This window comes from Oryza sativa, chromosome 3, assembly GCF_034140825.1.
Source record: "Oryza sativa Japonica Group chromosome 3, ASM3414082v1".
Taxonomy (NCBI): domain Eukaryota; kingdom Viridiplantae; phylum Streptophyta; class Magnoliopsida; order Poales; family Poaceae; genus Oryza; species Oryza sativa.
Window position 1 is genome coordinate 8,400,856 of NC_089037.1, and position 17,553 is coordinate 8,418,408.

A 17,553-nucleotide genomic window follows, 5' to 3' on the forward strand; every position below is an offset into this window, starting at 1 on the left:
GTTGGTTTTGTCAAGATAAGTTAATTACTCTTGGTCTTGGCAATTAAAAAAAAATAGATCTTAAACTTTTGGATGAAAAGAGTACTACTTTAAATAATGCTAATGGTGGTATCCAAGTCTGTCTCAAACACCATAAACTGGTATATATGTGGGGCTATAAGGTATCCACACGTGAATAACCATGTAATTGTTATTCAACCGTATGCTTTAATTTAGCCCTTCTGAAAATAGGCCCGTAGAATAAAAACATATGATCTAGCAGCATATTTCAGTACGGCTGCATTAAAAGATGGCATTATATGCCTAATCAACTAACTATACTATAAACTTATTGTTTTTGCTTTTGTTGTTATCTTTTATAATATATGTTGCAACGCACGGCCTTTAGCAAGTTTCCTAAATGAATTTACGTGTCACCCGTATTATTGATGGCATTTCATCATGCGTTGCACAAGTAGCAGCATAAGTCGGTTGCAACCTGTACTGCAGCTATCGGCCTATTCGCATTTGTTGACCAAGTGGGCATGCAAAATTTCGCGTTGCTTTCTGGGTGTTTTACAGCGCGGCTCCGTGTACCGCGCGAGGAAAGAAAAGGTGGGTGTGTTCCACTTGGTCTGCAAGGGAGGCAGCCGATTGGCAGCCAAAAGGCGCCACATGCGACCACAGCTGCACCCACACACCCACCTTGCTCTTTCTCGCAAGTGCTGGATCCTCTACAACCACCACCAGAATGTGCAGCAACCCCAGGGTCAAACGGCAATGTCAAAGGCTATGTGAACTAGAACTACACGTCCTGAGATATTTGATGACCTCATGTGGGATTAATCTTCGACTGTTTGTTCGCGGTAATTGAGAGAGTAAAGGCCATTTGACGCAGCTTGTAGTAGAAAGGAATGTATAAAAATGTTCATGTTTTTCTCACTTACTCTTTCCCTCCACGAGATTACGGTAGAGAAACAACATGTTTTTAAAAGATTACGATAGAGAAACAACACGGTTTAAAAGAAAAAATGAAAAAAAAAACTTAAAAAGAAAACGTGACCACAGGTCCACAACTCAGTCACGTATACGAGTCGCTGACAGACTTATCACGTGGGGGCATTTTACACGTTGGCTTGGGCGCGCCCACCGTACTGTAGTCGGCATTTGGCGAGTGGATAAACCCTATGGACGGCCACATGGTTCCATGTGTCCACCAAATCCAAGAGACGGTGGACTTTGGGAGGAGGATATGTGGGTCGCGCGCGTCCTTCCTTCCTCGCCCCTCGCGGGCTCGCCTTGCCGTGCGCGTCTCGCGCGAGCGAATCAGCCGCCTCCACTTGGCTTAGCTAGCTAGTCCAGTACTCGTGCCCCCACTCCGGCCCAACGCCACCGCAACACCTGTCCCACCCTCCCCGCCTATAAATCCCCGGCGCCGGCCGCGTCCCCCGGACAACGCCGCATCATTGTGTCCGGCTCCGGCTCCCGGGACACGACACAGCGCACGCCCAGAGCGCGCTACTACTTGCTTTCGAGAGGGTTGCGTGCGGCTTTGCATGAGGAGGAGGAGGATGGGGGCACTGCACGTCGGCGAGCCGCGGGTCAGCTTCCAGCAGCAGCAGCAGCAGCAGGTCGGCAAGAACGGGCAGCAAGGGCATGGCCATGGCGCCGTGGTGGAGGAGATACACGGGCTCATCAAGGTTTACAGGGACGGGTTCGTGGAGCGCATCCCGGCGATCCCCGACGTGCCGTGCACGTGGGGCACGACGGCGTCGGTGCCGGGCGTCGTCATCGCGCGCGACGCTGTGGTCGACCGTGCCACGAGGGTGTGGGCGCGGCTGTACGCGCCTGCGGCGGCGGCGGCGGCGGGGAGGGTGCCCGTGGTGGTGTACTTCCACGGCGGCGGGTTCTGCGTCGGCTCCGCGGCGTGGAGCTGCTACCACGAGTTCCTCGCCAAGCTGGCCGCGCGGGCGGGGTGCGCCGTGATGTCGGTCGACTACCGCCTCGCGCCGGAGAACCGCCTCCCCGCGGCGTTCGACGACGGGGTCACGGCGGTGCGGTGGCTGCGGCAGCAGGCGGCGATCTCCAGCGCGGCCGACGAGCTCTCCTGGTGGCGCGGCCGCTGCCGCTTCGACCGCGTATTCCTCGCGGGGGACAGCGCGGGCGCCACCATCGCCTTCCACGTCGCCGCGCGGCTCGGGCACGGCCAGCTCGGCGCCCTGACCCCGCTCGACGTCAAGGGCGCCATCCTGATCCAGCCCTTCTTTGGCGGCGAGACCCGCACCGCCTCCGAGAAGACGATGCCCCAGCCACCAGGCTCGGCGCTGACGCTCTCGACCTCGGACACCTACTGGCGCATGTCGCTCCCCGCCGGCGCCACACGCGACCACCCGTGGTGCAACCCCGTCACCGGGCGTGGCGCGCCGCGGCTCGACTCCCTGCCGCTCCCGGACTTCCTCGTGTGCATCTCCGAGCAGGACATCCTCCGCGACCGCAACCTGGAGCTCTGCAGCGCGCTGCGCAGGGCCGACCATAGCGTGGAGCAGGCCACGTACGGCGGCGTCGGGCACGCGTTCCAGGTGCTCAACAACTACCACCTCTCGCAGCCGCGGACGCAGGAGATGCTCGCCCACATCAAGGCTTTCGTCAGAGCCAGATAGCCCCAGCCAGTGGCTAAGCTTAGCTGACACTCGCCGTGTCACGCTAATTAATCCATCCTAATCCATCCAACCATCCAACCAGTTTCTGCTGCAGCAGATGATGAGTAGGTGTCGTGTAAGCTGTAAATTAATTACTTTTGTAGTACGTGTCACTCAAGACAAGCGTTGTCCATCCCAATACCCAACTTGGATCGTCGTAGCGGTGTCGGAAAGCAAAAGCGTAGCACATAAAAACGACACTGCCGCTATGCCACGATGTTGTTGCTCCGTGTATCATTCATGTTCATCAATATACTTAAAAAGCAAGTTGTGGATACTGTTTTCAAATCGGGTTGCCGTCCTCGACGACACTGATGGTGTTGCATCAAGGAAACCGGAAAAGTTTCCAAGAGCAAATAATTGTCTGATTGTCTGCTGCTTTCTGGGCTTTGCATCAGGCATCATCAAGTGAATAGAAGAACTGATAGTCGTAGTAGTATCCTCTATCTCAGAATATAGCAACCTAAAATCAGATGGAACGTATTCTAATACTATAAATCTCGTTTTGTCCGATTCTAAATTTCTATAATCTGGAACGGAGGTAATAATATTTTTTCCTCTCTTTTCCCCGCTTTGGGAAGGTTCAGGCTAGATGGAGCCCAGCGAATTTGGCCCGGCAATTCCTTCTCTAACAAGCACGAATCATCATCGCCATCATCGTCCATCGGCTACGATTAGCGTCAGGTCATTAGGGCAGACCGGCAGAATGGAATCTTTGGTCTCTTCCCAATGCAATGCTGCTGCTAGCTCCCATGGCCATGATTGAGAGATGCCTTGTGCACTGAAGCCACCACATGATTCGCTCAATGCTGCAGCAAAGTCGCAAAAAGCTCTAGTGCTGCTGCTACAAGTGCATCAGACAAACTGTTCGATCGTTGGATGCATCATCAGCTCGTTCCTGCTGTTAGAGTTTGTGTCGAATATACAGCTCGCTGCGCTCGTGCTCAAGGTTTTACCTCCAGTACAACATTCTCTGCGGCTTGTAAGATTGGATCGCACGCAGAATTCCGCATTCTTATCATTAGCTCACCAACCCCATCATAGCTGCAGCTGAATGCGTGCAAGCAGGCCAACATCATGTGTGATCATGCCGGTTTCTGATAACCACGGTAGTAGTAAATGGCTAGGATTAGTTAGTTGCTTCTACTGACACACCAATGAGACCATGGTTGGTTGCAGAAGTAATACTATCTTATTTTTTCTTTTCCTTCGCCGGGGTGGCGTGAAGAGCCAGCCGAGATTTATTAAGAGAACTATCTTATTTTTTCTTATATTTTAGGACTTCGATCAGACTCTTGTTTGATTTAGTCAGAATGAAAAACGTCAAATGCATTCAGGATTAGTACGTAACTAGGGACCTGAAAATGCGTACTCCTAAGTTGTTTCAAAAAGCAAGTATGAAACTGTAAGATGTGAAGGGTAACCAACTATTAGTCTGAAAGTGGATTTGGTAGAAACTTCAGAGACTGTCCTCTAACCGACAAATGCCATTGCTCATGGTAGACTGTTCTCTAACCAACAAAATGCAGAATTTTCTTCTCATGTTTGACAAGAAAAATGAATCGACAAGTAGCTTAGAGCGCCTCTCTATCAAACTTTCTTCCGAAGTGGCACTAAAAGCTCGCGGCATTTCCTTCAGAATCTGCCGCGGAACGCCTTTACAACAGTAGCCGCGGCATTGCGGTTTTCGGCAGATCAAAATCAGCATGGCACCGATGTGATCATGATCCGATATGGCGGATATTAGAGATCGACATGTACCCTACCCGAGAATCTCAATCTATCCCCGTAGATCTCTTGAGAATCCCTGACTTCATCCTCTCTTTTGCCAAGCTTCTCAGCACATTCAGAGCACCGCCGGCCGTTTCGTCTCCCACTTGTTTCTCTCACAAGATATCACGATCAAACCACCGCGAAAAAAATTAAAACTTTATTCCTGAATAACGATATTCTCAAAATCTTTAGCTGATGTAACCACACGGGCCTTGCAAGTCTGCATGATGCATTGACCTCATGCTTGCCCGCGCGTGCGTGAGGGAGATGTTTGCCCCAATATGTCAAACCGACCTGCAAGCGATGTCAAACTGAGATGCCGCGGTGCAATTTATCCGTTGTTTCTTTTGTAAAAAGGCAGCCGTGGTATTCGATAAATTGCCAATCTGATCTTTGCGCTCCTGATTCATGCATGAGTTGCGCTGAACGAATATAAAGATTTTGCTTTGGTACTTCGTACTGCACATGTGTTTGAAGATGCATGCACCGATCAGTGCAGCCTGTTCTGGAAGAATCCGAATAGCTAAAGAGCAAGAGCATGGAAGATGTCAAATAAGCAGCTGATTCTGAGTTGTGAAATGTGTGTAGCATTGAAACATTTTTTTTTTTGGAAAAGAGCAGCATTGAAACATATGTAACTCATTTATATAACACAAGGACGTAAAGCTTGTAGAGGTCGGGGATGTAATCATCTTCCTTATAAAGAAAATAACATATGGCTGTCATTATCTGTTAATTTTAGCTAACAGCGCATTAACACTGACATAACAATGGTCTTAACACTAACATAACAATGCTACACTGGTGAGAATCTGGTAATAGGAATGATCATGGATATCTATCTATGGAGATATGCACACTTAAAAGTGGTAGAAACAATCAAGCACGCCGTGCAATAGCAGTATGGAATCATTCATAAGAAAACGACTGATCTAGACTCTAGAGCACATGAGACTTACATGGTCAAAAACCACAGGAAGATATACTGGATAGCCAAGAACAACGTGTTGGTAAGCTAGAGAGACAGTGCCGCTAGAAAGATGGAAGACAACGAAAAGTCGGTGCATCGTCCAGAATTCGTTCCAAATGGTATAAGATGCATCATGATGAAGCTGCAAAGCGAGGCACGGGCAAAAGCGGCTGGAGATGCAACTCGAGAGGAATCTCGCATTTGCCGGATGCTAACTTGACAGGGAAGCATCAGGCGCTCTCCTTTTAGCTTGGAGGCGCCCGAGCGAGTGGCTGACTAAACCAGATAGATGCCTCCTTTGACTATGGCTGGAATGACAATGTCCATGTCCTCTGCTACGGACGGATGGATGGATAGATTGCAATTGCATTATGGCACACAAGTAGGAGCTTCGCTTTTTGGAGGTCACTGATTGAGAGGAACAATCCTTATTCCAAAGAACTAGCTTGCTTGCATTGCATTGGATATTCCAGGGTTCTTTTTCTTACTGTTCTGGTGTGCATATATATCTTCTTCAGACCTTCAGGGACGTACTGTAGTGTAGTTTGTGCGGTGAAAAGTCTGAAATATCAAGAGCTTTTCATGCACTGCAAGTGGCATTTGACTGCAGTTTTCACTATATCTCAGTCATATCCTGCCAAGAAAGGAAGCTATCCTGAGTGGGAGGTCATAGAGACTCCTCTGGTTTTTGTGGAGGTTGTGTGAAAATTCTAGTAAGCTATGAATGTAAGGAAACAAACACTTTCAGGTGGGGAATATGTGGACACGATGATCACACTTACGAAGCACTAGACGACTTTTAAGGTCCCATTTTCCCAGTGCTATGCTGCAATGTCCAACTTGAGCAAGGAAACTGGTTTCTGAAATGGTACAGCACTAGTTCGTAGTGATAATGCAGCATTTCTAAGAGTACAAAAACATTTGGGAATGGCTGAGTCCCCACACAGTGTGAACAGATACTAATCGGAACACATAAAAGTAACATCGTGCAATTTGGGCGTTTTATGCTTAATGTCAAAGAAACGTTACTGGTAATGTTCAGATTGGGACTTTGTGCTATGATTAAATCGATCACTTGCCAACAAAGCACCTCATCCTCTGCTGCAGTCGCCAGTCTGACGGCTGAACTTGCAGTTTTGTCTGTTCTCCTTGACAGTTGATAATAATTCTGATCCTTTGCTCCTCCAACGAATAAAATGTACTGTTCATGTAGATAAACAAACTTGAATATCGGTACATGGAATCTGCAAAAAGAAAATGTCTGTTTCAACTGGAGTGCTGGGGAACCGTCCAAGTAGTGAAAGGTGCTTTCTCATGGTCAGAATGGAAAAAAATAAAAGCGACTTTGCACTAAAAAGATGGGTTGAAGTAACAACTGAGAATGACAAATTTAACAGTTCATCTTCACTCTATTCAGTGCCTCAGTGTGACTTGATGGTGAATTCTCGAGGTCTGGGATGAAGTAAATGACTAGTATGATGTCATTTGTGTGGTCAGCATTTAGGCAAGGTAATGCGATTTGGTTAAACCATACTGTATTGTACGCTTAATTACTAAGGGGAACTAAAGTCATCTATTATATTATTAACACAGCCTTGAAAAGAGGCACCACATTCGTTGTGGGAGCTAGAAATTCCCACATTAATCGGAGAAAAAGAAAAAGAAAAAGGAAAGAAAAATGAGAGTCCAAGTAGAAGTACAATTTAAAAATAGTTGAAATTCGGAATTAAAAATAAACAATATTAAAAGAAGTTTCCATATAAGAACCCAATACGAGATTAATCAAAATTCGAAATAAAAATAAAATAAAATCCAAAATTAGAAAAGGAAAGGAGAGTCCAAGTAGAAATACAATTTAAAAATAGCTGAAATTCGGAATTAAAAATAAGGAATATTAAAATAAGTTTCAATATAAGAACCCAATACGAGATTAATAAAAAATCGAAATAAAAATAAAATAAAATCCAAAATTAGAAAAGGAAATGAGAGTCCAAGTAGGAATACAATTTAAAAATATCTGAAATTCGGAATTAAAAATAAGAAATATTAAAAGAATAATCCATATCAGAACCCAATACGAGATTAATTAAAATTCGGAATAAAAATAAATAAATCTGAAATTAGCAAAAGAAAATAAAAGAAGAGTTCAAGAAAGAATACAATTTAAAATTAGCAAAAATTCGGAATTAAAAATAAGCAATATTGAAAGAACAATTGTCACGCCCCGAACTAGCCCCGAACAGAACTAGCCCGTGACGCTCCAAATTAACCTGTTAACCGATACCAGTCCCAGGAAACAGTGCTGGTATCACAGGAAGACAGATTATCACAGCAACATAGGTCTCTTTATTACAGAGTAGGAGTACAGTCATGTTGAGCTGCGGACAGATCTCGAGCTCACAACTGCATTACAAAAGGGAACAACGGAAGCCAAGACTTGGACCAATCATCACAGGCACGACTTGGGAACTAGACCGAAACCCTAAAACTCATCATAGCCGACTTGCTCCTGGAAGAACTCCTCATCAGCGGCATCCACTTCATCTTCTTCAGCAACTGGGGGGGAGTATTATTTATATAGAGCAAGGGTGAGTACAGGAGTACTCAGCAAGCCATGGGAATTAAGTGTTTAATGTAGGTTTCAAAGGAAAGGCTGTTGTTTTTTCAATTGATTTTATTTAAACTTCTTTTTGGAACATCTAAGTGAGTGCTTCTCAAACGACACGGATAAGACAGTGCGTCTCGTCCGGTCGGAGTATGTGTAATGTATCAGTCTTTGAATTGATCAAGGTTGGCACCCGGCCAACAGCTTTCAAATGGCCACCCGGGCCTAGCTGATCCCATCAGCCACATTTTCCAAACATCGATCCCATTCCACAACAGCAATTTCACAAAGTAGTAGTCAAACAAAACTACGCTAGGAATCACCTCACATCTGCCCATGACCGTGGGCACGGCTGTTCGAACAGTTTAATAACCTCTGCAGAGGGGGTACACTTTACCCACACGACATTACTAACCCGGATCACCCAGCCTGTGCAGAACGGCCACGTCTGGAGACCTTGAGGCTTTCATGACAAGGCATTTCGAAAGCCGACACAGGTTCACCATATGCCAACGAGAGGGGTCCCAGACCAACACCAGGATAGGTCCCAGACCATACTGTGTCAGGAAACCCGGGGGTTCTCCCCGGCACCACCCCGTTGAATTCACATGTCTCTTAGCATCATGGCTCCCCCGATTAGCTAATTACTCAGCCAGGGGCATCCCATTACACCCATGTGGTCGCACTTGTCTTATGTTCGGATGAAATTCCAAGGAAACGGTCCTTAGTGCAAGAGCGGGAAACCGTACTCCCGGTACGTCCCTCGGTCTGCGATTTTGGAAATTCATTTAGTTCGCAAGCACCGATCCAGGTGTCGGGTTTTTCCAAGTCTTTTGTAAAACCTCAAGTTTTACCCATCGTTGGATGTTTTAAATTTGAGGGGAGGTGTTCCGATGCCCGTGCCCGAAGGCCCATGCATCGAAACACAACAGTCGACAAAGGAGTTTTAGGTATTCAATAATTCACGGAGGGTAATTGCAACAATTTAGGGTTTGGGGCCGGCAGGCTATCTCGCAAGCCGCGGCCGAATTACGTGTGTTAAACCTATTCATGCAATATTTGCGGAAAAGAAATACTTAGGTTTAAATTATAGGTGCGAGATGTTCAAAGGTGACTTGCCTTGCTCGAGATCTTGAGCTTGATCCTCGAAATCCTCGCACTGCGGGTCTTTGGGCTCCGAAACTACACGCGAAACGGGACAACTCAACAAACGGCGAAGACAAATTCCTATTATTGACCTCTAAGCATGCCATTAGATAGATCTCGAGATTTGAGGAATTTTGGAAGTTGAACAGAGTCAAACGGATGTACGGTTGAAAAGATATTGAATTTCTAAGATTATTGGATTTTTGGTCTAAAGGAAAAAGGATTTAATTAAACCCTTTTGAAAAAGAAAAGAAGGAGGGAGGGAGACTAGACTTCCCTCGAGCGGCTAGGGCGTGGCCCGAGAGAAGAAGGCGGCTCGGGCGAGCTAAATGGGACGGCCGGCCCGAGAAGGCGGCCCAAGGGCACGCGCGGGGAGAGAGGGAGGGGGAACCGGTGGGCCGGGTCCACCTTGCGTGGCCCCGAGTGGGACCCGCTTGTCGGTGACACGGTTCACCGTGCGGAGGGAGCACGCGGCGGCGCGCTAGGGTTTAGGGGAGGGACGCGGTGCACGCGCGCGGCCCGCGGTGGGTGCGGATGCGGCGGGCCCACGCGCAGCCTCACGGCTCGCGGTGGACCGCGCGCGCGTGCGGGGCGGAGGGGAGCGGCGGACCGGGGTCAGCTTGACCCGGTCCTGGCCGAGATAGCGCCGACGTGGCGCCTATGTGGCTGCCATGCGGGCCGGCGGGAGGTTGAAGAAGGCGTCGACCGGAACGGACGGCGGATGGCGGCTGCGAACGGCGGGGCGAACCACGGTGATACAGGTGAAAGCGAGCACACCGGGAGGTAGCGCGGGACTAGAGGAGACGAGCTAACGGCTCGGATTCGCCGGAGAGAGTGCGACGGCGGTGGATTGCGGCGGCGGCAACCGGCGGCGAGAGAAGGAGGAAATGGCGACGGCGCGACGGGAGTTCGATTCCTTCACACTAGAGCATCTACGCGACTCCGGGAATCCATTCCTTGCGCCGGATTAGGAGGAAACGCACCGAGGGACGCCGGCGACGAGAGACACTACCGAGCTCGGGCGGCGACGTCGGCGAGCACACAGCGGGCGGCGGCAAGGCTTGGGGCGGCGCCAGCTGACTACGGGGGGTCTACTCGTGCTACTACCCGAGTCTAAGAGGAGGAGATGGAGCGAGGAGGAAGAACAGAGGAAGGCACTACCGTGACGGGGTGAAGGGGCGCAGTGACGATGGCCGACGGCACGGGGCGTGATCGCTCCGGCCTCGGGCCGGGGAAGAGGAAGGAGAGGGTGCGCCCGGAGTCCACGTCACGCGTCCTCGCTCGTGCCGGCTCCTCCGACACGCGCGACAACGAACGGCGACAGCGAACAGGGCAGGGCGGCAACGGCGCGGCGGCTTGGAGAGAAACAGGGGGATCGAGCGAGAGGGGGAGGGGCGGCTTTTAAGGGGTGGCTATGTAGGTTCGGGAACCGACCTCGAAGCAGTGCTGGGGCAAGGGAGCTTCGAGGAGAAGGAATGGGCTCACGGGCGCGGGGTCAAACGGCATGGGCAACGGCTGGCACGGCGCGGCTGCTCCTCTGCGTCCAGGCGCTGGAATCGAGCGAGGGAACGGAGGGAGGGCGAGGCGTCGGTTCGAGAGAGGAAGGCGGGAAACGGGAGGGGAGAAAGGGAGCTCGCGCTATGCCGATTTGGGGAGGGAGAGAGATGGGAGCGGGAGGCGCTGCCTCCGGGTTTTGGACGGATGCGAGCGGCGCGGCTCGGGCACGCGCGCTGGCTCGCGGGGCAGGGCGCGGCGCAGGTGGCGCAGCGCAGCAGGCGACGGCGGCGAGCGCGCGAGCGCGCGTGCGCGAAGCAACGGCGCGCGGGTTCGAAATTCGCGGGCGGGGGGGGGGGGGGGTGGGTCGCCGGGGAGAGAGACGGGGAGAGGGAGAGCGAGAGAACGAGAGAGAGGAGATGGCGCTCAGCTCGGCTCGGCGTCGGCACGCGCATGCGCGTGCGGTGCACATGCAGAGCGAGAGGAAAGCTGAGAGAGAGAGAGAGATAGGCCGAGAGGGAAATCGGCCCACCGAACCTGAGGGAGGGAAACTAGACTTTTTCAGAGGGGATGGAATTTGGGAGAGATTTGGATTTGGGATTTGAATTCGACGACGGATCAGGGATTCGAGATCAGAGATTGGCACGGAGACTGACAACAAGCAAAGGAACTGATTTCGCAATTAGGGTTTTTAAGAATTAAATTTTCCCGCTAGGCGCCACGACGGAACGGGCGCTACAACAATCCATATAAAAATCCAATACGAGATTAATTAAAATTTAGAATAAAAATAGGATAATATCTAAAATTAGGAAAAGTAAAAGAGAGTTCAAGTAGAAATATAATTTTGAAACAATTGAAATTGAAAATAAAAAATAAAAACATTAAAATAACACAATACGATATTAACTAATTTTTTTTAAAAAAATTCTGAAATTAGAAAAAGAAAAATAAGATTTCAATTAGGAATATAATTTATAAATAACTAAAATTTGTGATAAAAAATAATGATTATTGAAAGAAAAGACCATCTAAAACACATGACGAGATAAATTAAGTAATATGCCAATAAAGGAGTAGAGTGGTGGCGGTTGATACGAGATATAAAATTTGTTAATAAAACCCCAAATAGAATCCTAATGACGATTAAAAGGAGGGACGTCAGGCAGGCCGTGAAGCAAACGAGTAAGGCGGTTGCCGGGACTTCTAGAAAGTTAAAAATAAATAAACCCCATTGATAATCATATTCAATTTTTAAAATCTCAATGACAATAAAAAGGAGAAGCAACGGGCGGGGTGTATAAGAGTATAGTTGCAGAGCCGCCAACGGTTGACAGGACTTCTAGAAAATAAAAAAATTAATTCTAACGATAGTTATATTCGATTTTTAGAATCACAATGACAATAAAGAGTTGGCGGCGAACGGGCTGTAGAGGGGCATAGTGGCATCGTTTGATGGGACTACTAAAAATTATAAAAAATGAAACTACAAGTCCAATTTTTAAAGGTTTGGAACTTCTAAAAAGTAAAAAAAAACCAATGATAGTCATGTTCGATTTTAAAATCTCAATGACAATAAAAAAGGGAGGCAGCGGGCGAGGCGTAGAGGAGTACAATGGCAAAGCCGCTGACAGTTTGACGGGACTTCTAGAAAGAAAAAAATGAACCCAAACAATAATTATGTTCAATTTTTAAAATCTCAATGATAACAAAGAGAAGAGACAGTGGATGGTAGAGGAGTATAATGGCAACGTTTGATAGGACATCTAGAAATTATAAAAATGAAACCCAACGTGACAATAAACTCTAAAAACTATAAAATACAATTTTTAAAGGTTCTAAGAAGAATGAATGGAAATAGTGATAGATCGAGCAAGCAAATAAAAAATGAGATGATATAAATGGTAGCAACTAGTGTGACTTTTAAAAACTATATAATTAGAAACACGAGGATGATAAGGTTTGGTCTTTCAAAGTCTTAAGACAATGAGATAGCTAGATAGCTATTTAATAAATTTTAAGTAAAATCATACTAAAAAGTATATGATTTTGTTTGGGTGCTAGCCGCGCAATTGCGCGGGCCACCTAGCTAGTTTATCCTAAAATATAAGTATTCCGAGATGATTTTGTGCGAATTAAGAAATTAAGTGAAATTAGATGACTTAAAGTTGTGATTAGTTAAGAAGAGAGGCAGATAAATTAAATATAATATGATTGTGATTGGTTGAGATAAAAAGTTAGGTAAAGAAAAATAGCTATATTTTAGGACGAATTTAAACACTATAGATAGATATGTACATTTTAGGACAACAAGAGAATTTACTGAATACTTTTTTTTGGCTATATATGGTTATGCCGAGAAAATGGATAGGTATGGCTCGAAGCCTGTTTCTGTGTCCACAATATGTCCAGAAAAATTATAGTATAGCCTCATAAAAAGGATCAAGCAATTGTAGCTTTGTGAAAATTCTAGTAAGCATTAGTGTTCAGTAGCATTCTGCTTTTCTCTCTCTCTCTTTTTCTCTCTCTCTTTTTTTTACCTAGAAGCATTCTGCTTTTCTCTTAAAGGCATGTCTTTTTTTTTTTTAAGAATTACACAGTACAACACACGCACACTCACTCCTATGAACACACGCAAACCCTACCTCTATTTTTTTTAAGAATTACACAGTACAACACACGCACACTCACTCCTATAAACACACGCAAATCCTACCTCTATGAGCATCTTCACACTCACCCCTATAAACGCACACACGCAAACCTTACCCTTATAAGCATCTTTGAAGACTAGGCCAGCCAATTCATTCTGGAGATTGATGAAGTTACCACAGACACTGCTTTATTTTTAGAATTACATAGTACAACGCACGCACACTCACCCCGATGAATGCAGACAAGCCCTAAGTACAACACACGCACACTCACTCCTATGAACACACGCAAACCCTACCTCTATGAGCATCTTCACACTCACCCCTATAAACGCACACACGCAAACCTTACCCTTATAAGCATATTTGAAGACTGAGCCAGCCAATTCATCCTAGAGATTGATGAAGTCACCACAGACACTGCTTTATTTCGCACGCACACTCACCCCTATGAACGCACACAAGCCCTACCCCTTTGAGCATCTTCGAAGACTGGGCCGCCTCGCTGTCGAGGGGTATGTCGCCTACCACCGAAAGCACAAAGCCGTTAAATACTGGAAAATTCGCTCCCATGGAGAGTTGAACCTAGGACCTAAGGTGCTACTGAGGATCTTGTAACCACTAGGCTACATGCCCTTTCGCTTGAGGCAGGTTTTTTTCTCTATCTCTACTATTATAAAAATTGAAAATATTTTTGCTAAGATTTTGGTACACAATCCGAGTCCATTTGCAATACGCTTTTTGCGGTTTGTCCGCTTCCATGTGATCCTCTGCAGTCCATCATCCTTACGAGCCCGTCATATGCTTTAGGCCGAGTTTAGATCCAAAGTTTTTCTTCAAACTTTTAACTTTTCTATCACATTAAAACTTTCCTACATACACAAACTTCTAACTTTTCTATCACATCGTTTTAATTTTAACTAAACTTCTAATTTTAGTGTGAATTAAACACACCCTTACTCGATGTTGTTTGCCTGGCTATATGTTCCCGAATCGTTTTCTTATGGGGCATTTGCAAATTTGCCACCGGTTTTTTGAATATTGCAAGGATACCACTCGAATGACAGTTCTAGTGGCATTTTTGCAATTTTCTAGTGGCAGTTTTGCAATAATGATTCAAAGTAGTGGTAAATTTGCAATTGCCCCTTTTCTTGGTGAATTGTTTACATGGGAATAAAATACACGTACATGTCATGTTTACATGCGATACGATAGTCTTCCGTTTTTCTTCCGCTTTGTGTTTGTATGCGATACGGTCTCTGCTTCCTTTTCGTTATTTAGGATGTTCCTGGCCAGTGTGCTCTGTTTTAATTCCTGGAGGCTATGGGTTTATTCACTTTGATGCAATTTTTAACTATACTATTTTTTTAGCAAAGTTGCTTAAAAAATATCTACGTTTATTTTGTTGTCAAATTTAGTCAATACATAAGAAATCCTATTAAAATTTTGACAATATTATCATCTTATCAAAATTATATTATTACTAAAACTTGATAAGGTTTATTTTGGCTACAATCTGAACAGACCCTATATTCGCAGAATCCAAAGCACAAAGCCACCGACAGGGGCGGAGCTAGGATTTTGAACCACTGGGGTCATGGTTTTTACTTGTATTTATGTCGTATTTGAAACTCTAATTATTCTCGAAGCTAGATATTTTTAGCTCAAATTTCTTTTGGAGCTAGAGGTATGAGTAAGTTGGGATTGTTTCATTTTGCTAAAAATAAATGTTTAAACTCTATTCTATAATAATTCATGAGGTTTTAAGGTCAAAAATTTAAAAGTTAAGACTATATATAACCGGGCATAACAACCATGTGTTTTTTCAGACATATAAATATGTTCTAAAACTTGTTTATTACTCCATCTGTCTCAAAATACAACTACCTATGTCTTTTAAGAGATTAATGTTAGGGTGCGAAATAATTATGATTGGTTGAAAAAAAAAGTAGGTGAAAAAAAATAAATCGGAAAATATTATGATTGGTTGAGATGGGATGGTTCATAGAAAATAGTTTTATTTTAATGCAAATTTGAATCTTAGAAGTAACATATTTTGAGAAGACGGAGTGAGTAGCTTAAAAAAACAGCTAACATCTAGTAGTTGATTAGCAAAACTACAGGCTTAATGCATTGATATACACAGCGCATAGCTAAAATAAATAGTTGGTTAGTAGATCAAATATGTCTAATTACAGCATTAGTAGCGGATTGACAGTAGCATAACACAGCTAACAAATTGTGCTTCCAAGGAAAGAAACTGTACAATTGTTTCAGTTTTCCTGAGCTCCAGCAGTTTAATTAGCCGGCTGGCCGGGGTCATTAATTAAGCTTTTGCTGCTGGGGTCATTAGTTATAAAATACTGAACAATTCACTTGATTCATCGAATGCCATCGGGTCATCTGACCCCGATGATAGTACAGCTCCGCCCCTAGCCGCCGAGAAGAAGCGCACGCGCGCCACCCCGGGGGCCGGTGCAGCTACGGCTACGCGACCATCGTCGATTAAGCACCCCTAGGCGGTGGGCTCTCTGCTTCACCGCGCCACCACACGTCTACGCCGACCACCACCACCGTCTCACGTTCTCGAACGTTCCCGGAGCAAAAGTTGGTAAGCGTGATCGTTCGCACTTACTCAGAAGTACTATGGATGTTAGTAATTGTTTGGAGGTCGATCAACCTGCACATCTGTCGTTTTAGAATTTCAAAAAGTTATTTTAGATATACTGGCAGCACAGTACGAACGTACGTAACATAGCAAAATAGAATAATAGGATTCATTTGAAAATAATAAGAGAATATTGATCTCTATTAAAAAGTCCCAGTATATACATGATGCATAAAAGGACCCTTATATATATAAGAGTTTAATTGTTAATTTTCTTCATCATGCCGGACAAATAGTAATGGAGACATGACACTCAACGTCGGTCATAAAATCCTTATGTTTATATCTCTTCTCTATCGCTATTTATTATAAAAATTAAAAATGTTTTTGTCAAGATTTTGGGATTTTGATGCGTTATCCGTATTTGAGTTGATTTTTAAGTTCGTTCGCTTTTAGAAATTCAGATCCGTGTTTGAGTTGGAATTTAAGCTTATTTTCTTTTGGAAGTATAAAAGGATTCGTATAAGAAATCTTTTGGAAAAAAAATTCGCATGCTAACTTGAATTGAAATACAAACTACTAATTGCAACTCATGATTTTCTTAAGAAAAAATCCAAGTCTATTCCGACAGTGAATTTTACTCTAGCTAAACCGTATAATAACAATAAAATTAAAATAGTATTTACCCGTTGCAACGTACGGACATTTTTTAGTAAAAAAATAAAATTCCACTCTCTTTGTGATTAGTTGGAATATTTGGGTTGCTGAGTCAGATTTAAAAACACCTGTTATGTTACATGAAATGTATTTTTAAATATGTCCTAAACTTGAAAAGATGCATACAACTTTTGATCAAACAGTAATCCACAGACAACCAACATCCCGGTCCAGGGCTTAATATGATTAATAGAATACTCGTATCAACAAGTTGCAATTTCTTTTCCGGAAGCCAATCTCTAAAGAACTCCGAGGTTAAGTGTGCTTGGCCTGAAGCAATTTAGGGATGGGTGACCAACCCGGAAGTGCATGCACACGAGTGAGGACAAAGTGTGCAGAAAAGATTTGTGTTGGTCTGTGAGGGCACCAGGACTGGGTGCACACGAGGGAGCAATTTAGGGACTGTGAGGGCACCGACCGAGAAGTCCCGGGTGCACACGTCTATGACCTACGAAAGCTACTAGATGTAAGTGAGTCCGGCCCCTGAGAGGGCAGTATATGACCTACGAAAGCCTGTGAGGGCACCGGGAAGTCCCGGGTGCACACGAGGGAGCAATTTAGGGATGGGTGACCGACCGGGAAGTCCTGGGTGCACACGTCTATGACCTACGAAAGCTACCAGATGTAAGTGAGCCGACCGGGAAGTCCCGGGTGCACACGTCTATGACCTACGAAAGCTACCATGTCTATGACCTACGAAAGCACACGAGGGAGCAATTTAGGGATGGGTGACAGACCGGGAAGTCCCGGGTGCACACGTCTATGACCTACGAAAGCTACCAGATGTACGAGGGAGCAATTTAGGGATGGGTGACCGACCGGGAAGTCCCGGGTGCACACGTCTATGACCTACGAAAGCTACCAGATGTAAGTGAGCCCGGCCTGAGAGGACAGTGTATGACCTACGA

At 45.6% G+C, this 17,553-nt stretch overlaps 1 protein-coding gene across 1 annotated transcript; it reads left to right on the plus strand.

Annotated features, from left to right (window-relative positions):
• The first annotated feature begins 1,429 nt into the window (after window positions 1–1,429).
• LOC4332305 (probable carboxylesterase 17) lies at window positions 1,430–2,966 on the plus strand. The gene has a single exon (XM_015773248.3). The coding sequence runs from the start codon at window positions 1,536–1,538 to the stop codon at window positions 2,637–2,639; it is 1,104 nt and encodes a 367-aa protein (XP_015628734.1). The 5' UTR covers window positions 1,430–1,535; the 3' UTR covers window positions 2,640–2,966.
• Window positions 2,967–17,553: the final 14,587 nt, after the last annotated feature.